This window comes from Bos grunniens, chromosome 9, assembly GCF_055505025.1.
Source record: "Bos grunniens cultivar Pamir isolate PY7600 chromosome 9, Bosgru_T2T1.0, whole genome shotgun sequence".
NCBI lineage: Eukaryota > Metazoa > Chordata > Mammalia > Artiodactyla > Bovidae > Bos > Bos grunniens.
Window position 1 is genome coordinate 67,290,286 of NC_141173.1, and position 22,843 is coordinate 67,313,128.

Consider the following 22,843-nt stretch of genomic DNA (forward strand, 5'->3'; position numbering starts at 1 on the left):
GTAAAAAGTACAGTAAAAATACAATGGTAATAGGGATGAAAGCAATGGCACTGAAGGCAAAGAAAGTTCTGAGCACTCAAGGATACGTAATAAAATTCAGAAAATGAAAGAAACAGCCTATTAACATATGTATTTCTAGCTGCTATATTTCACCCAACAATGTGAGTATATTTCAGACCACTGTCTTGTACAAATATTTGTTCTGCACATACTAATAGTAGGTGTTACATAAAGATCTTTTGAAAGCTTAGAGCTAAATAACTCTGGAGAAAAAATATTATAAAACAAAATCAATGAATTTTATTTTGTACTAGAAAATAACTATCATTTGACTTTTAAGTATTTGGGGAAAAAACTGAGAGAAACCTGAATAAGATAAGAATGTGAAAATATGCATTTATTTGAGGGGAAAAAAAGAAAATCCAGGTGGAGGAAATAACAACTATAATAGTATAATGGCAGGAGGATGCTTGCTGTGGATTAAGGAGGTGAGTGATAGAAAAGAAATTGTGAGTGGTACTCAGAGCATATTTCATTTAAATTCTTTGGACCAGAAAAGCACTGTGATTTTTCTTTTTCACTAATGTGAAGGAAATTCACTGGAGGGGGTAGCAGGTAAAATAAGAACAGTAATGGTTCCTTCCATATGCATAAGAAGACCATAGGAAATCCAAGTGGCAATTAGGAAAATGTAAATAACCATGTGGGTAAAATTTCTTCCTAACAGAGGTACAGGTAATTATTCATTTGTTGTTTCTTTGTTGTTTTAACACAAGGACAGATTCTGTGCCATCACAACTAAATCTAATTCTGAATTGCACAACACTACAGAAAAGACAACAAAGTATGTTCTTAGTTGAGGGCTCAGAAGGCAGAAAACAAAGCAAAACAAAGTTACCTTCTAAATGATATCCTAAAGTTAAATACAACCCTGTCCTACAGCCCATGAGAGATAAGACCACCTCTGTAGGCCATAATTTCTCTAAAATGAACATCAGAGGTAAGTGAAAGCTGGATAAGGAGAGGTAGTAATGGATTTATGCACTGAGAAAAGCTGCTCATACTTTGCTACAATTATTTAATCTCTGTCTAGTCCTCAGCCTCCAAATCCTCATGTTCAACATGAAAATGTTATAATTTTTTTCTTTTTTATAAAAACTAGTTAACTATGAACTAAACACAATCCATGCACAGGATTAAGAGAATATAAATGTTTATCTGTACTTATTTGTGTTGACCTTTGACTGTTTTTATTTCTTACTAATTCAAATGTTTCTCAGAAAAGGAAATAACATGATTTATATGAACCCAAATGGAAAGTTCTTTCTACGGTAAAAATATGATAAACTTTGCTGAATAAGTTGGTTTTGACTGATTTACCTGATATTTACTTCCACTTAACATGGCATCAGTAGTTTCTGTTTCTGTGTATTTCCTAGTTTGTGCTTAGAAAGTCAGGTTCCTGATGCCATTTCACTAGTAAGCAGAATGTGGATTAGCTAGTTTTTAAAAAGATGTCAACATCTAACTTGAAAATAGTTTATGTTAACTGAAAAAAAGCTTAACACTGAAACACCTGTCAATCATACACTGGTTGGGAAGTCTGCTATTACCGACTCTAGAAGATTGAAGTGGTGAAAAAGTGGAAGAAATTCAAGATCTACAATTAATGGAGTCCAGTCCAACCACAACACTTACGCCACCATCAGCACACACATACAGCTGAAAACTATGAATTCTCTCTCTGCTTTGATGATTTACTCCAGTCTATCAGCTATAGAGCTTCAGTTTCACATTTGATAAGACTCTCATAGTACAAATTATATACCACATTATAGACCAAAAGAGTGCTTAATAAGTTTGCTAAATATCCATTGGTATATTTTCTACTTATTGGAGGATATTATTTTTCCCTCTATAAATTAAAGATCTGATCAAAATCAAAGTCAAAATTCTGTGCCCAAATATTCAAGAATTCAACAATCTCCTATACAATTAATTAAATTATAAATTGCTTGAGAGCTGAGATTATGTCTGAGGTTACTTTGTAATTTCCTGATGCCTATTATAACCAATTTAGTGAAAGTGAAGTGCCAGTGAAAGTCGCTCAATCATATCTGACTCTTTGTGACCCCATGGACTATATATACAGTCCATGGAATTCTCTAGGCCAGAATACTGAAGTGGGTAGCTCCAGGGAGCTACCAGGGTTTGAACCCAGGTCTACCGCATTGCAGGCAGATTCTTTACCAGCTGAGCCACAAGAGAAGCCCAAGAATAGTAAAGTGGGTAGCCTATCCTTTCTCCTGTGGATCTTCCTGGCCCAGAAGTCGAACCGGGGTCTCTTACACTACAGGTGGATTCTTTACCAACTCAGCTATGAGGGAAGCCCCTTACCATTTTAAGTACTCAATAAAGGCTGTTAGTTGATTTTTCAATGAAGTTACAAATTGACTTCATTGCCTCCTTTTTGGTTTGGGCTAAGAGAAAGAAAAAGAATGAGCATGGAGGGGAATATAAATTACAAAATCTGGGAAGTTGACATAGATCCTTCAGAAGAAATATTTATCATGAACTCCAAGAAAATAGAATTGAGAGGCTCAGAAGAAAAGTGTAGACCTATCATCAGTGCTCTGAAATCAAATTCCCTAGGGTTCAACAGGGGGCTTCCCTGATGACTCAGATGGGAAAGAATCTGCCTGCAATGCAGGAGACCTGGGTTCAGTCCCTGGGTTGGGAAGATCCTCTGGAGAAGGGCATGGCAACCCATTCCAGTATTCTTGCCTAGAGAATCCCCATGGACAGAGGAGCTTGGTGGGCTACAGTCCATGGGTCTGCAAAGAGTCGGACATGACTGAGCAACTAAGGACACTGAGTTCAACAGAAGGAATTATTTGGCATGCAGATCATTCTGTGTCCTCTTTGATCCTTCTTAAATTCGTAAGTAGAAAGCTCCAACAAAAGCAAAGTCCTCAAAGACGCATTCCAAAAAAACCATGATCAGTGCCTCAACTGCTAAACATTACATGAGATTCACCTATGCAAATACACTCAGAAATTCTTCCAGAAAGAACTCTGACTGCATTTTCATTTTTAAAACAAACAAGAAAATAAATAGCATGAAAATCACTGCTCTAGTGAGACAAGTGCTGTACTCTATCACTTTCATCAAAGAGCATAAGGGAACACAAAACAGGAGAAAATTAATAGGAAAAATTATTTGGAATAATGGAGCACAATAGTGGATAGAACAGTGTTTCAGTAATAAAATAAAGGACATCCAGTATCTTTTTGCTCATTTAGAGTTTAAAAATGTACCAGACATCTTGTACATTGAATGGAATCACCTGAATTACAAGCAGCTCCTATGGATGAGAGGAGACTCCAAATGTTCCTTTTACCATACTCAAGGGTACCAATATAGCATTTTTACATATGCCACATTTGTGGTCTCCTCCAAATTTGACACATTTGGTATCCCTTGACTGACTGCAGGCATTTTCCTAACGTAGGGGTAGTTGGGGGAAATTTGTATGTGGTTTATACTTATGTTCTTATACTTCAGATTTTGTAAAACAAATGCTTAAATTGAATTCTGCAAGATAACTCTAAATTTGCTATCAAGATGATCAGTTTTTACAAGAGAAGCAAAGAAAAGGGATTTTTAAGTCACTGTTAGAAAAAGAATCTATACATTAATTCAAGAATCAGCTTGAATGAAAACCAGCTGTGCTATGAAAACTAGCTAACAATCAATAGTGTGTGGTATTAAAGAGAATGCTAAAGGACGCAAGCTAGAAATTTCATGGCTTTTCAACCACCAGCTAACAAGAGTATTAGAATGTGTGTTTTGCACTTCTCAAGTGCCCTTGTTTCTATTATAAAAACACTAAAATGAGAGTCAGATATGATTTTTAACTGATATATACAAAAGACTACAACAAGTTAGTTAAATCAAGATTGTTTTTCAAGTGAGAAAAAATTCATTCTAAACAAAAAGTCACCCTCCTAGTTCATATAAAACTGGTTCATATACAACAAAAAACAAACAGCCATCATCTTTTCCTCTATCCCAGTAATCTTCCCTCCATTAATCCCAGGTAAGGGAGGGATGTAGTTCATCATTCATTCCTTATATCTTTAAGAGTCAGCCCCACTGCTCTGACTTCAGCTACATTTTATTTATGAATTTTTAGAATAGTATCAGTTGTATTTATGTAAAAAATATGCCAAATGCTGTAGCAAACAAAGACGGACTGCTGCTGCTGCTGCTAAGTCACTTCCGTCGTGTCTGACATTGTGCGACCCCATAGACGGCAGCCCACCAGGCTCCCCCGTCCCTGGGATTCTCCAGGCAAGAACACTTGAGTGGGTTGCCATTTCCTTCTCCAATGCGTGAAAGTGAAAAGTGAAAGTGAAGTCGCTCAGTCTTGTCCAACTCTTAACAACGGACTAGACAGACTCTAATGGAATATAAACTACATATGATTACAATAAGGGTAGAATCTGAAAGGTTCAAATGCAAACTTAGTGTTAGTTGGGACAGCTTTCCTTCACAGGTATAGTGGGTAAGTTGTACAATAACTACAAGCAACTCCATTAACAGTGCGTCATTCCCCACAAAGTCCCACTTTGTACTGTTACCTGACTTATTATGATAACGCCCTTCTCCGACATTACCAAGTTCCAAACTCTGCATGTCCTTCAAGGTAAAGTTGTACCTTTTGTGAAAAACATCCTCAGTTCCTCTTTTATGTGAGTAGACTCCCTCTGAATAACAATGATATGCTCTGTAGTCCCACTTACAAAAGTCCTCTACTGGCCATTCCAGTTGTCTCTCCATATGCAGTCATGCAATTTTTGATACATGTGAGAGGTGGTAACCTTTCTATCCTCATGTGGATGAGACCAAAGAAGTGTATAGCCATATGGCTATCCTGTGACCATTAAGGGACCTTGACTTAGTCAAAACTATGAACTTTAGAAGGAAGAACTGGAAAGAACATGGATCTTTCATGACTAAATGAACCAACCCTGAAGCCTATCTCTGCACCTTTCAGTTATAAAAGCCAGCAAATACACTTACCCTTAATTTGTATTGTCCTGCAAAGGCAAATACCAACAACAATCCAAAGTCCTTATGATTCTAACACTGAAATTTGCTTTACAGGGCCACCTCCACTGGTACATGTGTTGACATTCACTTCATTTTACAGCTAGAGGTCAGTGGTAGTCATTAGGAATAGATAACAAAATTAATTGAATATGTATGTTCAGAGAATTTTGATAATGGCTATTATACACCACTGAAATGTTGTCTGCTACTACCGCTAAGTCACGTCAGTCGTGTCCGACTCTGTGCGACCCCATAGACGGCAGCCCACCAGGCTCCCGTCCCTGGGATTCCCCAGGCAACAATACTGGAGTGGGTTGCCATTTCCTTCTCCAATGCATGAAAGTGAAAAGTGAAAGTGAAGTCGCTCAGTCGAGTCCGACTCTTCGTGACCCCATGGACTGTAGCCTACCAGGCTCCTCCATCCATGGGATTTCCCAGGCAAGAGTAATGGAGTGGGGTGCCATTGCCTTCTGAAATGTTGTCTAAGCAACAACAAAGACAAAGAAAAGACTATGCCTTTCACATTAAAGAACTTCAAAAATGTAATTAAGAGTTTCACAGAAGGAATAATACAAAAGCATAGTTAACAAATGGGAATAGAAATTGAGTGTCAGTTGTAGCAATCAGAATTTTATAAAAGTTTATTGTGGGTCGGTTGGCTAGAAATTTAGTTGCATCTTTGATTCAGCCAGGTGGAAAAGAAAGGAGATCAAGAATGAGAATCTACTTTATGTCTAAGGAGGCCTTACAAATAGCTGAGAAAGGAAGAGAAGCTAAAGGCAATGATAAAAGGAAAGATATACCCATTTGATGGAGAAGGCAATGGCACCCCTCTCCAGGACTCTTGCCTGGAAAATCCCATGGATGGAGGAGCCCAGTAGGGTGCAGTCCATGGGGTCAGTAAGAGTCAGACACGACTGAGTGATTTCACTTTCACTTTCCACTTTCAATTTTCACTTTCATGGATTGGAGAAGGAAATGGCAACCCACTCCAGTGTTCTTGCCTGGAGAATCCCAGGGACGGGGGAGCCTGGTGGGCCGCTGTCTATGGGGTCGCACAGAGTCGGACACGACTGAAGCAACTTAGTAGCAGCAGCAGCAGCAGTACATTGTCACCCTGCATATTTAACTTATATGCAGAACACATTATGTGAAATGCCAGGCTGGATGCAGCACAAACTGGAATCAACATGCTGGGGAAAATATCAATAACCTCAGATATGCAGATGACACCACCCTTATGGCAAAAGGCAAAGAAGAACTAAAGAGCCTCTTAATGAAAGTGAAAGAGGAGAGTGAAAAACTTGACTTAAAACTCAACATTCAGAAAACTAAGATCATGGCATCGGGTCCCATCACTTCATGGCAAATAGATGGGGAAACAATGGAAACAGTGAGAGACTTTTATTTTGGGGGGCTCCAAAATCACTGCAGATGGTGACTGCAGCCATGAAATTAAAAGATGCTTGCTCCTTGTAAGAAAAGCTATGACCAACCTAGACAGCATATTAAAAAGCAGAGACATTACTTTGCCAACAAAGGTCTGTCTAGTCAAAGCTATGGTTTTTCCAGTAGTCATGTAGGGATGTGAGAGTTGGACTATAAAGAAAGCTGAGTGCGGAAGAACTGATGTTTTTGAACTGTGGTGTTGGAGAAGACTCTTGAGAGTCCCTTGGACTGCAAGGAGATCCAACCAGTCCATCCTAAATCAGTCCTGAATATTCACTGGAAGGACTGATGCTAAAGCTGAAACTCAAATACTTTGGCCACCTGATGTGAAGAACCGCCTCATTAGAAAAGACCCTTATGCTGGGAAAGATTGAAGGCAGAAGGAGAAGGGGACGACAGAGGATAAAATGGTTTGATGGCATCACCGACTCAATGGACATGAGTTTGAGTAAGCTCTGGGAATTGCTTATGGACAGAGAGGACTGGCATGCTGCAGTCCACGGGGTCGCAAAGAGTTGGACACGACTGAGCAACCAAACTGAACTGAACTGAGCATTCCATTGTGTATATGTACCACATGGCAGAAACCAACACAGTATTGTAAAGCAATTATCTTTCAATTAAAATTTTTTTTTAAAAGAATGAGAATCTATAATATAACAGACTACAGGTGGTGCTTTTCATCTGAAGTTTATAAACATTTCAATGTGTATCTCACATTTTTTATACTTCTATCTTGTAGAAACACTGAGCAAAACATCTGCTCTTCATTTCATCTCTGTAAAACCTTCTTTGTCAATAAAGATTGGCTTCCACAAACTGAAAATGTTATCACTACTCAAAATGATCTGGAAGCAAAGCTAAAATCATGATAAAGTCTATTTCAGCATTTTTTTTCTTCCTCTGGCTGTGGGAACACAGAGATCAATACTCTTCAACATGAGAATTCTGCAGGGAAATTTTCATTTGTAACAAACAGCACCCAAAAAGCCTTAAGCATGCCCTGTCACTTTCAGTTTAGGAGAAAATGCACTAATAAACTCTTACCCTTGGGTCATCTTTGACAACAGGCAATACTATGCCAGATCTTATTAAAAACTATTCATATCACTGCCCCCAAAATTTCCTTTAAAATTACCATCTTTTGTATCCATGTAACAGGATGTCAGCTTTGAAAGTGCCAATGAGAGACAAGACTTGTCACCATAGTTAATTCTCAGCACTATTTCAACACCAGGAGAGCTGACCCCAAAGGGTGTATTTTGTGGGTACCAATATTTATTTGGTGCTTACTGAACAAACAAGAGAATGTATTGTTTCATATTAGTTTTCAAATCAAACTGCAAGCAAAGTATCACCTGTAAGTGTTAAATATACATCAAAGTAAAATACATGAAAAAGAAAAAGAACAGTGCCAAACTATCAAAATATATTTCTAAAATGTAAACAGATTCTGGATAGTACATTCACAGCACCATCATGTCTTTACCCAACAAGTACAATATAAAATGTAAAACCAAATATAGGTTAAATGGCAGGAACATCATAAAAAAACAAAAAGGAAAAAAGGGGAAAGAAAAATAGCTAAGATTTTCTATGAAATTCAGAGTTTCCTTTTATAAATGTTATTGAAATAATTAGTTACTTCTCAAGTAGCACTCCTGGAATAGCCATAATATAGATTCTCTAAGCAAAGAAAAGCAAGCTCTGATAAAATCTACTTTTCAATTCAGATAAACAAGGAAGATCTAATAATCCAAAATAAATCTCTTTTAAAATAAACAGGCACTACATGGCTATCTGAAAGAAGGAAATTTACATTTAAAGGGAGCAACTAGCTAAGGCTTCAACTCTGCCTTTTATAACTGTTGAATACATCAGGGGCTACTTCTTCAAAAATTTTTATATCTATAGATCTATATTTATGCCTCTCTCTCTTTATATATATATGGGTCTGGATGATCCTTTTATATATATGGGTCAGGATGATACCCTGGAATAGGAAATTGTACCCAACTCCAGTATTCTTGCCTGGAAAATTTCATGGGCAGAGGATCCTGGAGGGCTACAGTCCCTGGGGCCACAAAGACTCAGACACAACTGAGCAACTGAGCACACACACACACACACACACACACATATATAAAACGGTAGGTTAGTCAAAAGCACTCTAGTTGCATTATTAAAAGCTACTGTCTCCTTCAGCGGCTGCACATCATGAATGCACATACAGCCCCGTGGAGAAACAGCGAGCATGATGACTCAAGAGCACACCCACCTTCTTGTATCCATAGCATATTAATTACTCTGAAGATTACCCAAGGACACCTTCAGGCTTTTCAAAGATACCGTCAGGCTCAGGTGAGAAAGATGTAGGCAAAGGGCTCACCAAAGATAAATATACAAACATATATGAATATATGTTAACTTGTTTACCTAAACACTGGAGTTAAATATTACCATATTTTCTTGTTAGTCAATGAACTGGGGCTGTGATTTCATGAACTAAAGCACGTGCTATATAAGGTGACTCTGGAGCTATAAGCAAAGTTTTATTTATAATAGAGTTCTATTCAATTTACAAAGATAAACTTCTCTTTTTTAATGAGCCACAGAATCTCTCAAGACAAAAGCATTATAAGCAGCTAATAGCATTATTTAATAATGTTAATGTGAGATAAAGCTTTGGTGGAAAAGAATGAGCCCAGCTCCAGGAGTTAAGAAACATGGAATTAAATTCTGGCTCAGCCAGTTATTAGATCTTTGTGGCCTTGGGCAATTATCAAATAGTCTGAATTTCAATTTTCTTCTGAAAGTACTAAAGGTTAAAGTATTAAAATCAAGTAAATCTAACAATGAAATAATACATGTAAAAGACATTTGATGTTAAGCATTATAAAATGTATTAACTTGAATGTGGATTATCTCATTTTCTCCTTCTAGCCTCTAAGCATTGACACTTGCCTTGCTCTCTGCTTGCTGATCCTTCTTTTTCTTACCCCTGCCCCTCAAAACTACAACCTTCATCTGAGCAACTTTTTCTCAACTTTCAGATTCTATCTCAAAGAAAGTCAATGACAAAGGCCTTCCCTGACACCTCTGACAAATCTCAGTCCAGATGAAATGTTTTTGTTAAAATCTGCCAAACTTCTTCTTGAAGAGACTTATATGGTTTATAATTATTTTCATTTGTTATTATAAACAACTGATACATGATAGTCTATTCATCAAAAGTTGCTTTTCCTCTAAATTTTCACATGGCTGACGTCCTCATTTTTGAAGGATTCAGCTCAGTTGTCATGTTCACAAAGAGGCCTTCCAGATCATCTTAATTAAGCCATCAATCCCCCTCATTTTGTGTATTTATTTTTATTCATAACACATCCCTTGATGCGATACTACAATTTTATATATGATGCGCCTATTATACCTCAGTGTTAAGCTACATAGGGAAAAGAAAGTGAAGTTGCTCAGTCATGTCCAACTCTTTGCGACCTCATGGACTATATAGCCTGCCAGGCTCCTCCATCCATGGGATTTTTCCAGGCAAGAATACTGGAGTTGGTTGCCATTTCCTTCTCCAGGGGATCTACCTGACCCAGGGATCAAACCTGGGTCTCCTGCACTGCAGGCAGACTCTTTACCATCTGAGCCACCAGGGAAGCCCTACATACACAGGGGAGGGTCTTTGTATTTTACTAACCATTGTATCTCCACAACCTAGAAGAGTGAATTATATAGGGACTCAGTCAATTTTCAGTGAATGTAATATACATTGTACTTGTACTTCTACAAGTATAAGTACTATGCTTATACTTACTTATACTATACTTATACTTATACTTGTACTTGTACATGCACTTGTACTTGTTTTTCCAGTATCCACTAAAGAAAAGTACCGATGTATCATAATCCCTCACCAATTCCTCTGGTAGCTTTAAATTGATGGCAAAATAAAGTATTTTATGTATGTTTAGCCCTGTTCGAGTATTAAATAGATTCCTTTTGATAAAAATCACTTACTGAACCCTTATCGGAAACACCATATAACAACAATCTTAATTTGACCTTAAGATATTTTCAGAACTTTTATAATGATATGGTTTTTGCAGTAATTTGAGATAAACAGCACTAGATTTAAAAATCAATCCAAATATCTACAAAAGTCGCTTTTGTTCTAATGAAGCCATGCAATTTCATGAAGTGAAAGCAATTTTACTTTACCTCTTACAATAAGTTGAGCAAAATTGGACACACCAGAACCTCGTTCTGACTGAGTTACACAGCGATACAAATCCTGATCAGTTTTTGTCACTTCTTGCAATCTAAAGGAAGCAGCAAATCTTCTGTGATTGATGTTCTTAGTCTGAGCCACAGGTATATCTTCACCATTTCGTCTCTGTAAACAAAAACCAATCTTTTATAAAACAGGGTTTTAACATTTCCAGAAATTTAAAGCATCCTGGCAAACAACATCTGTGATAACTTATTATTTGTTAAAATTAGGAGGAAAATATTCGTGTAGCCCCACAAATTTTCACTATTGTCTTTCAATCAGAAAAAGGATGTAAGTTAATATTGGTTTCCCTTAAGGGGTGTAGTGCTAAACTATAATAGTAATCTCAGTTTTCCATAAAATTTCTATTAGCCCAGAGTATATGAATTAGCAGGACAGATAATGGCTTCTTGGCAAATAATTCACTGCCATCTCCCTTCTCCCAGGTTTTATATATGTAAAGTCTTCTTTTAGCCCTTATACTGCACTGCATGTGCTTATTAGATTTGTCCCTTTCAGGAGACTGAGACCATGGTCAATGCATCTCAGTATTCTAAATGCATAGCATGCGATCATGACAGGATGACTATAAAATACCAATGAATAATTTACAGTCAAGCCAAAATGTGTACTCTTTGCAAACTTTTATCTCTTTGGCATTAATGACAGCCAATTTATACCGTTTAAAAGAAGTAATCAAAGGAACCTAAAAGTTAAAAGCATATCTGTCAACTTTCAAAATGAACTATTGGAAAATGTATTTATAATATCAGGATGCCTCACACAAGACCATAAAGAATGTGGTTGACAAATTCAACTACAATAAAATTGCTAACTTCTATATATTGAAAGATATCATATATAAAGTGAAAAAAGCAAGCCACAAACCATGATAAGATTATTTGTCATGAAAAAAGCCATCAAAGATAAATAGTCAGGTTATATAAAATTCTTCTACAGTTCAATAAGGAAAAAGACAAATAATCCTGTCAACAAATGGAGAGGCTATAAAGAGAGAAAGTGTGTATGTATAATAACCATGAAAAGAGATCCTCAGCCCAAATTTAAAAATTCTTTATATCAAAGATAGCACAAAGGGCAAAGGAAAGCCACAACTATGAAAGATAAATGGCCATGATCCTCATTCTCACGTCTGGTACGTAAAATGCTAAGTATTCCTGGTATCCTTTTACATTATTTGATGTATCATCTCATCAAATAGTGTAAAACAGACTAGTAAAATTACCTATGGAAGTGTAAATGGTTACAGTCATGTTAGACAATTATTTGCTACTATCTAGTAAAGCTGAAGATGCATAAAACATAGAACCCAATAGTTCCATTTCTACATTTGGATCACCCTTTCATGTGTGATCACACATATGTACAAGAATGCTCAACTCAGAATCATTTCTAATAGTTAAGTATGGGAAAGATCCCATAAAATATACCTGAGTAGTGGATAAATGAACTGAGATTTATCCAATCAGTAAAATTCAACATGGCAGTTAAACTAAGCAAACTAAAACCAGTACAGTCCTGGTAAATGCACAACATCTCCTATATTCCTCTGAAATATGTTTAAATCTTAGGGAAAAAGTTGTTTAGAAAAATTAGGACAAAAAAGCAAAGTATCAGTTTCTATTAAATTAGAGTGTTGGGCATATTAGTGGTTAATTTTTGCTTTTTTTATAAATTTTTTTGAATGTTTGAAATACTTTGCATTTTTAAACTAGTAAATAATAAAGGAATTAATTACTTTAATAAGTTTTAAAATGTTAAAATCTACTGTATCTTTAACACCCTTCTCTATATCTGAAATGATATGTACATGCATATTATCTTGTATATATGCATGTGTCTATATACTTATATATCAGATCAGATCAGTCGCTCAGTTGTGTCCGACTCTTTGCAACCCCATGAATCACAGCACGCCAGGCCTCCCTGTCCATCTCCAACTCCCGGAGTTCACTCAGACTCACGTCCATCAAGTCAGTGATGCCATCCAGCCATCTCATCCTCTGTCGTCCCCTTCTCCTCCTGCCCCCAAACCCTCCAAGCATCAGAGTCTTTTCCAATGAGTCAACTCTTCGCATGAGGTGGCCAAAGTAATGGAGTTTCAGCTTTAGTATCATTCCTTCCAAAGAAATCCCAGGGCTGATCTCCTTCAGAATGGACTGGTTGGATCTCCTTGCAGTCCAAGGGACTCTCAAGACTCTTCTCCAACACCACAGTTCAAAAGCATCAATTCTTCCACCTTCAGCCATCTTCACAGTCCAACTCTCACATCCATACACGACCACTGGAAAAACCATAGCCTTGACTAGACAGACCTTTGTTGGCAAAGTAATGTCTCTGCTTTTGAATATGCTATCTAGGTTGGTCATGACTTTCCTTCCAAGGAGTAAGCGTCCTTTAATTTCATGGCTGCAATCACCATCTGCAGTGATTTTGGAGCCCAGAAAAATAAAGTCTGACACTGTTTCCACTGTTTCCCCATCTATTTCCCATGAAGTGATGGGACCAGATGCCGTGATCTTCATTTTCTGAATGTTGAGCTTTAAGCCAACTTTTTCACTCTCCTCTTTCATTTTCATCAAGAGGCTTTTGAGTTCCTCTTCACTTTCTGCCATAAGGGTGGTGTCATCTGCATATCTGAGGTTATTGATATTTCTCCCAGCAATCTTGATTCCAGCTTGTGTTTCTTCCAGTCCAGTGTTTCTCATGATGTACTCTGCATATAAGTTAAATAAACAGGGTGACAATATACAGCCTTGACGTACTCCTTTTCCTATTTGGAACCAGTCTGTTGTTCCATGTCCAGTTCTAACTGTTGCTTCCTGACCTGCATACAGATTCTCAAGAGGCAGGTCAGGTGGTCTGGTATTCCCATCTCTTTCAGAATTTTCCACAGTTTATTGTGATCCACACAGTCAAAGGCTTTGGCATAGTCAATAAAGCAGAAATAGATGTTTTTCTGGAACTCTCTTGCTTTTTCCATGATCCAGCATATGTTGGCAAAATGATCTCTGGTTCCTCTGCCTTTTCTAAAACCAGCTTGAACATCAGGAAGTTCCCAGTTCACATATTGCTGAAGCCTGGCTTGGAGAATTTTGAGCATTACTTTACTAGCGTGTGAGATGAGTGCAATTGTGTGGTCGTTTGAGCATTCTTTGGCATTTGCTTTTCTTTGGGATTGGGATGAAAACTGACCTTTTCCAGTCCTGTGGCCACTGCTGAGTTTTCCAAATTTGCTGGCATATTGAGTGCAGCACTTTCACAGCATCATCTTTCAGGATTTGGAATAGCTCAACTGGAATTCCATCACCTCCACTAGCTTTGTCCCTAGTAATGCTTTCTAAGGCCCACTTGACTTCACATTCCAGGATGTCTGGCTCTAGGTCAGTGATCACACCATCATGATTATCTGGGTCATGAAGATCTTTTTTGTACAGTTCTTCTGTGTATTCTTGCCATCCATTCTTAATATTTTCTGCTTTTGTTAGGTCCATACCATTTCTGTCCTTTATCGAGCCCATCTTTGCATGAAATTTTCCTTTGGTATCTCTGATTTTCTTGAAGAGATCTCTAGTCTTTCCCATTCTGTTGTTTTCCCCTATTTCTTTGCATTGATTGCTGAAGAAGGCTTTCTTATCTCTTCTTGCTATTCTTTGGAACTCTGCATTCAGATGTTTATATCTTTCCTTTTCTCCTTTGCTTTTCGCTTCTCTTCTTTTCACGGCTATTTGTAAGGCCTCCCCAGACAGCCATTTTGCTTTTTTGCATTTCTTTTCCATGGGGATGGTCTTGATCCCTGTCTCCTATACAATGTCACGAACCTCATTCCATATTTCATTAGGCACTCTATCTATCAGATCTAGGCCCTTAAATCTATTTCTCACTTCCACTGTATAATCATAAGGGATTTGATTTAGGTCATACCTGAATGGTCTAGTGGTTTTCCCTACTTTCTTCAATTTAAATCTGAATTTGGCAATAAGGAGTTCATGGTCTGACCCACAGTCAGCTCCTGGTCTTGTTTTTGCTGACTGTATAGAGCTTCTCCATCTTTGGCTGCAAAGAATATAATCAATCTGATTTCAGTGTTGACCATCTGGTGATGTCCATGTATAGCGTCTTCTCTTGTGTTGTTGGAAGAGGGTGTTTTTTATGACCGGTGCATTTTCTTGGCAAAACTCTATTAGTCTTTGCCCTGCTTCATTCCGTATTCCAAGGCCAAATTTGCCTGTTACTCCAGGTGTTTCTTGATTTCCTACTTTTGCATTCCAGTCCCCTATAATGAAAAGGACATCTTTTTTGGGCGTTAGTTCTAAAAGATCTTGTAGGTCTTCATAGAACCGTTCAACTTTAGCTTCTTCAGCGTTACTGGTTGGAGCATAGACTTGGATTACTGTGATATTGAATGGTTCGCTTTGGAAACAAACAGAGATCATTTTGTCATTTTTGAGACTGCGTCCAAGTACTACATTTTGGACTCTTTTGTTGACCATGATGGCTACTCCATTTCTTCTGAGGGATTCCTGCCTGCAGTAGTAGATATAATGGTCATCTGTATTAAATCACCCATTCCAGTCCATTTCAGTTCTCTGATTCCTAGAATGTCGACATTCACTCTTGCCATCTCTTGTTTGACCACTTCCAATTTGCCTTGATTCATGGACCTGACATTCCATATAAATATTTGCCTTGATCCATGGACCTGACATATATATACGTATATATACTTATATATACCTGCAGATAAAAAGTCCAAAATTTAACATTGGCATTTTTCATTCATTGAGTGTTTTGTTAATTCTTTGTTCCTAACCCACAAAGAGTAAGAGCAGCTTATACTCACCAGCCCTAAAATATAAATTCATAAAATGCAGCCTGAATTCTCTTTCCCTATAATCACATAACAAACAAAAAAACTTTATGCATGTAAATCTCAACCTGCATTTTTTCAGTTATCACATTATTTAATATTAATTTTCCAATGAGAAGGCAGACCATGACTCAGCACTCATACAGCTACATGCCCTCACCTCATCTCCCCCAATTTACACCTCCAGTGGTGCTCTCCATCTTCCACCACCTTTCTTACTACCATTTATAGTTCTCAGTTCTTCCTTTGGCAAGACCAATCAACTCCCACTTCCTACTTGCCTTCTAAATTATCTTACTCTGCACAAACACACTCACATCTTTTAGCACTTTCAAGATGGATTTCAAAATCCATGATCTTCTGTGATGAGTTTATAAGTATACCCTTAATGTTTTACTCTCAATAATGATTATTTCATCTTTCCATCTTCGTTGTCATTCATCTCACAGTAACACTTTCCTCCAAACTTTTCCCAAAGGATGGCACAGTGTCTTCTACTTTATCCTCTATCCCAGTTTCTCACTTGCATATCGCTCTTTCACAATCCCACTCAAATAACCTCTTAACTTCTGGAATTCCCAGCCTCTGCAACGACTTCCAATCAATTATCTACCAGGTCAAATTATCCTCTCCACCATAGTTCTGTGAATATTCTCATGATCCCAAAATTCACGTAGGCCTCCGCAATGCTCAACAGCCTTCACTACTACCTGGTTCCTGTGCTAAAACAGCTTTCTCAATCTGAATCACAGTTGCTGCTGACATTGTCTCCTAGTCCTTCAGTCTTTTGCATTGTTAGTGAGACCTCACTTTCTGACCCTAATTTACTTTATAAGCAGTGATTTCAGACATTTTCACTAGCCTGGAAGAATTCCAAATTTTTAAAAACTTTCCATTGTTTCTGTACTGCCAATATAGGATCTACTCTATTTCTCTGCAACAGTTATAAGACCACTACTGACTTCTGCTGGAATCAGTCATTTGCTCTTGTGAAAAATCTGAATTACCCCACAATGGACACCAACAACTCTTAGGTATTCCTAGATGAGGCCCATAATGACATAAGCTATGAAGACAAACAATGTCCTCTCAGCCTCGAGCTCACATTTCATCAATTTAAACATACTCTTCTACCTGCCATCCCCACTGAAACTGTCATGAATAGGGTCTCAGAAACTCAGAGATTATCATAAAAATGTAACCCGCATTTCTACCTTGAATCACTTCTATAACATATTCTATATCTGGATGCCCTTTTACCTTTTTGTGTACTGAAATCATCCTGAAGGTAGGGTTTCAAATCTTGCATTTTTTTCTTCCACAGCATCATATTATGCAATATATTATTATTTTGTGGAAAAAGTTCTTTGTTAAAATGTACTAAATTCATACACATGATATTTTTAAAGGTAAGAGTCATGTAAAACTTCCTGAGGCTTTCATAAGTTATTATAGCAAAATATATAATAATCATTAATTAAAATGAATACTAAAGGGAAGCTACAGACATATAGAACCTCAAGGACATCTAGAGATCATTTATACAAAGTTCTTTCTGAGCTAAGCCACAACTTAGAGTTGCTGAGGGCTCTACTTAAGGTGATCCCATCCGGAGATCACTAAGTTCATTACACTGTGTTTGTACATGATTTTTATTATACTAATAAAGCGATAACATGTATATGCTTATATAGGATACATATTGTTGATATAATTAATGAGTATAGTACACTTAGGTGCTAATTATCTCTCAAAATAACGATAAAATAATTGTAGTCATAATTTCAGATTTTTCTTCAAAAATCACTTAATAAGCCCCTCCATGTCCCTCATGTTATATTAGCTGTTATCCTGATTCTATCACTGTTCTCTAATTCAAATTTTCTGTGATAGTCATTTTAATTTATAGATTATAAAATCAAAATCCAGAAAGATTAGAAATGTGATACATATATAGCCTGTTAGTAGCAGGATTAAAACTCAAAACTAGGTTTAAAGATGCAAAATTTAGTAATATTTCCTCTAAAATAAACCAGAGCTGTTTTTACTTCATTTGTATCACAGGTCCAGTCAAATGAGTTGATTATTTGTTGTTAAGTCTTGATCAATGCATTTTATCAATGAGAAAATGTAGTCTACTACACTAGACATTGCTTTATGTACTTTATTTGCTTCAAGTAATGCATTTTATTTACTTCAAGTAATGCATTAAAGTTAAAAGGAGCAGTTTATGGCATTTACATTTCAGAATTCAAAAATAATGATAACTTTTTATTTTATAATCTAAAATAATAGATCTTTGCCTGCCTACAAGGTATCAATTTAGCAGAGTAGGCAGGGCTATGAAAGACGGAAAGAAGTAATGGTAATTTTATCCCTACGCAGCAGTGTTCACGTATAGTTTTCTGCCTTTATAATCTTCATTTCCAGGCTCTTTATTCTGCTTGGAGATTTTTATGTGATTTCTCCATTGCAAAATCCCCAACTCTGAGAAATACTAAGAACCACAAAATTATATGATCCAAGGATTATAACCTAGCACTTTGCTGTCTTCATTCCTCTTCTTTCCCCCGCCCACCCCAGATCCTTGTCATGCTTTCTTATTTAGTCTCTAGTATAGGTTGTTGAGACTCATCGCTTACCAAGTAACTCTAGGCAAGTCACTGGAATTGCTGACTATTATCAGTCCTCTAATTAAACTAAGTAAGCTTCATCGTGCAGGTTGCATGCAGTATTTATTTGTCAAGTTCAATTCCTGGCATAAAGTAGAGTGGTAATATTGGTTATTTCCCAGTATTTATTATTGCATTAGCATTAGGATCACCTGTCAGATTATTACAAATGCAAAGTTTAGAGAGATCACTTTAGATCTACTGAATCAAAATCTATATTTTTACAAGATCCATAGGTTATGAATCAAGATATTTCAGCTTGAGACAATTGGTCAAAAACAATCATGGAGGTCCAGTTCCTATGAACAGTTGACAGGTCTAAAAATGGGTGTGATCCTGGCCAATGAGAAATAATAGGAATAAGCCATGTTATTTCCAGAAAGATATCCTCACTTCTAGAGAAAGCACAGTGGGTCCTCTTCTTTTTCTCAATGTCATGAATAAAATGATGAGGATGTCACATTAAGGAGAAAAACAGAATCAGGTTCTTGATTATGTATCTAAATGGTGCCCGAAGCTTCTCACCCAAGTCTGCCCACTCTCACCCCGTGGATGTAATACCATTTAATAAATCCTCACTTTACTCTCTTGAGAAAAATTTTTAAAATTTTAAAATGAAATGATGTCAACAGTTCTTATAGCCCCCCTATTTCTGGATTTCCTGTTAATGATATAACACATTTGGTTCTCTGTTACTTTCAGCTTGAAATCCTAAAGGTTAATATGCTATGGTTAAAATATGGAATAGTTTACTTCAGTCTCTCTTTTCAAAACTTGAGGAATAAAATTAATCCGATTTAATTTTAAATTAAATAATGTGGTACATAGAACACTTGCAGAGATTATTTCACTCTACTGACATGAAGAAAAATTAAATTACATTTATTGCTTTCTTTTTCACTACCTTTCATAATGATATGTGTCTCCTCCATCCTCTTAAGAGCTGGAAAAAGGGCAAGTGATTGTTTTTCTATGTTTTGCATTTAAATTCCTATAGAATATTTAGGGGACTGCATATAATTTTTCAATACCAGTGCTCTTTACAAAACTAATCTGTTTAAATTTACCCACTAAAATTAAGGTTGTTGTGAATCAGTGAATCATATAACAATCCAGCCAAGGACCTGAGGATTTCTTCCTGGGACTTGTCTGCCATATGAATTTTTTTTTTCTTTCTCATAGATATCATAGAGATAAAGCTATCAGCAGCAGCATTATTATTGAACAATTAAATCACAGAATTTTAGAAACATGAAAGAGTATCACGACAAACAAAGATTTAGACATTTATAAATTTAAAAAATTAGAAAAAAATTGTTACTATTTTGAGAAAAGCACTCATTTATATCCATTATAAATCATACTGACTTCAGTAGATTAAACAATGAGGAAATAATGTTCCTTTAGGAGAAATTACACTAAAATTATAATCCTAAGTTCACCACCTATTTACTATATGGCAATGAAAAGACTGAACAAGGTAAATGATATTTGACACAGGAAAAAAGGATGCAAATATTGTAATTCTGACAATAAGGCAGGAAATGTGCTGGAAAATCAGGAACATTAGCCAAGCTTAACAAAAAATAAAGTCAGTTATCAAACACGAAAATGAATTTTAACCTAAGAAGCAAAGGCATCTTTGCGATGTGAGGACAAGGCGATCAATATGAGGAACCACACAAAGAGGTCATGAGTAAATAGACAGAACTATAGGAGATGACTCCTATGGTCTAGTCTTGAAATGACTACTTATTAGCTTCACAATTTCTCATTACTTCTCAAGTCTCTGCCTTTTCATCTAAAAATGGGGACATCAATTTTGTAAAGGTTTATTCAACAGAGATACTGAGAATAATAGGTGAGATAACTGTGTAAAAGTTCTAACTGCAAATTCTAATAATAGCAATATTATGAAGATAAAACAATATCTAAGTGAATAATATATTTGATAATTGTGATGCTCTTTTAATGTATCAACCTGACAAGGCTACAGTCCCAAGTTATTCAATTAATACATTAACTAATTATTTGTCTCTACTAAGGTATTTTGTAGATGGGATTAAAGTCCATAACCAACCAACATTAGGTAAGCGAGAATATCCTAGATAATCTTACTTAAGAGTAGATCAGAGGCCTCCCTGAAGTAGAAGAAATTCCACCTATGAATAGCAACTTTAGTCTGTGGCTGAGTATTCCAGTCTGCCCTCTGCAAGTGCTTGACTTATAGACTTTAACTTGCCTACCCAGGTTCCACAATCACATAAAACAATTCCTTGCAACAATAAAGCTATCAAAGACGACTGAAGGCATATCAAAAGGATTCAGGAGCCAACCACCAGCAAAAAGTGGTATGATTTGAGTTTAAAAAAACAGTAGCAATTGCAGTACATTGAAGTCCATTAAATATGTATAAATCCATGAGTTCATGATAATAAAAAGAAAAAAGAAGAATCTGTCGTCTTTGATGATGATAGGAACCAACCAATTATACTGAAAACCAATAATTAAAGAAAGAGTTGAGAAGCTACCATCCCTTTCTTTAAATGAACTGTGTCATTGTGTAGTCAAATAGTAGATGATGAGAAGCATGTCTTCATTAATTAAGCAAAACACAAAAGAAATAATAAAATCAGAATATCATAACTGACAACCTCCAGGAATGAATATAGGCATTAAGCACCAATTGGTATCAGGATTGAAAAAAAAAAAGAAATGAGATGTTTTGTGCCTCTGGTAATCACACTATGTACCACCTCTAGTACTGCCAGAGAATCAAACCTGAATCTAGATCTGGCTGCCAATTTTCAGGAAATTCAAAGGAACATGAACTGAAGAGGACATTTGTATGCAATCAGTAGAACGCAGACTGTGTGAAAACTACAAGTCAAATGGCCTGGGTTGCTCAACAGATAAATTGGGAAGGAAAAAAGGGCACAGGAAAAATACAGAGATTAACAGGACTTTAAAAGATATATTTTTAAAAATAGACAAGATTAATCTATAGTGTCTAAGGAGAGTATATATATGACAAAAACCATAAGAAAAACAAAGGCTAAAAGTCATGATAATTACTATTTATAGGGGTAGGGAGATGACTCAGTTGTGTCTGAGATGGAGAACTTGAAAAGAGCCTCTAGGACGGCTGGTAGTCTTTTTCATGATCTGTGTGGTGGGTATCTTATAAAACTTCACTGAGTCATAGTTTTCACTTCTTGTGAGGTTTCTCTATGTTTAATTCTAAAATAAAATAATTTTATAAATATTAGATATTTAAATCAGACTGCTTTTCATTAAGAAGAGACCCAGCCCACTGCCAGAGCCCCATACTGTAACACTGGTCACAGGAGCTCTGTTAAAAGTTGTAACGTGCTTGACATGACACACCTGAGAAACACACTGAAAGGAATCTTCTGTCAGCAGTAGGAGAGTGTATCACTCTTGTACAGAAAGAGCAGTCAATTGTTATTTATCGATATTGATATGAAGAAATCCTTGAGCTTCTACACTGCCAGGCTTTTACAGATATGTTCAAGGGATAAACAAGACAAACAATATTCCACACATTATTCATTTATAGTCAATTGTGTAATCTGCAGACAACAAATTCAGAGTTTGTGAATAATCAAAGAAAGAAAAGAATGCATTATAACTTTGAGGCATTGAACTTTTGATGGTAGAAAGCCACACAAAGCCAACCAAAATGACCTCAGGAATATTTAGCAATTCTAAAAATTAAATATGATTACACTTTCTGATGGTCTTTGTTACATACATATATACACCCAAAATGGAAAGGGTAAAAGATAAACATAATCCATGATACTTGGTCAGTGATTTTACTTCAAGACCAATGATTATAATTCTTTACATGAAGTCAAGAGGGAAGATATAACGCCATGAACTCAAATAAATCAATGTCCTGAGGAAAAACAGGACTGACAAGAATCATAGCTATTAGCTACCAAATAGATCACGGTCTTTTAAGTGGAGTAGAATTAACTGTAAATCAAACTGGAGAAGGAAATGGCAACCCACTCCAGTATTCTTGCCTGGAGAATTCCATGGACAGAGGAGCCTAGCAGGGTACAGTCCATGGGGTCGCAAAGAGTCAGACATGACTGAGTGACTAACACTTCACTTCAATACTTAAATAGGATAAACAGAGAAAATTAGAATTAAGCAGCAGGCTAGTGATCATCTATCAGTTTACAAGGAGTCAGGAAAGTACAATAGACATGTCTGATACTCTTCTCTAATGCTAGTCCTGCTCTGTGAGCCACAGGATACAGGAGGCAAGGTGGGTAGCACCAACAGCCTTTTCTTAGATGAACTCTCCTAAGTGAAATCAGGAACACCCAGAGATTTAATTTGGCCACAAGCTTCAGACTGTCTTGGTAAGCTTTTTTGAGGCTAAAAAGAGTGAAAAGGAATGAAAA

The 22,843-nt window shown here is 36.5% G+C and overlaps 1 protein-coding gene across 10 annotated transcripts in view; it reads right to left on the reverse strand.

Moving 5' to 3' along the window:
- Positions 1-22,843, reverse strand: part of PTPRK (protein tyrosine phosphatase receptor type K) — a 619,180-nt gene that overhangs the window by 264,589 nt on the left and 331,748 nt on the right. For all 10 annotated transcript variants that reach the window (XM_086317874.1, XM_086317871.1, XM_086317869.1 and 7 more), the window contains one exon: positions 10,790-10,964. In XM_086317874.1, the coding sequence (XP_086174000.1) occupies positions 10,790-10,964 (175 nt within the window). The remainder of the gene's footprint in view (positions 1-10,789; positions 10,965-22,843) is intronic.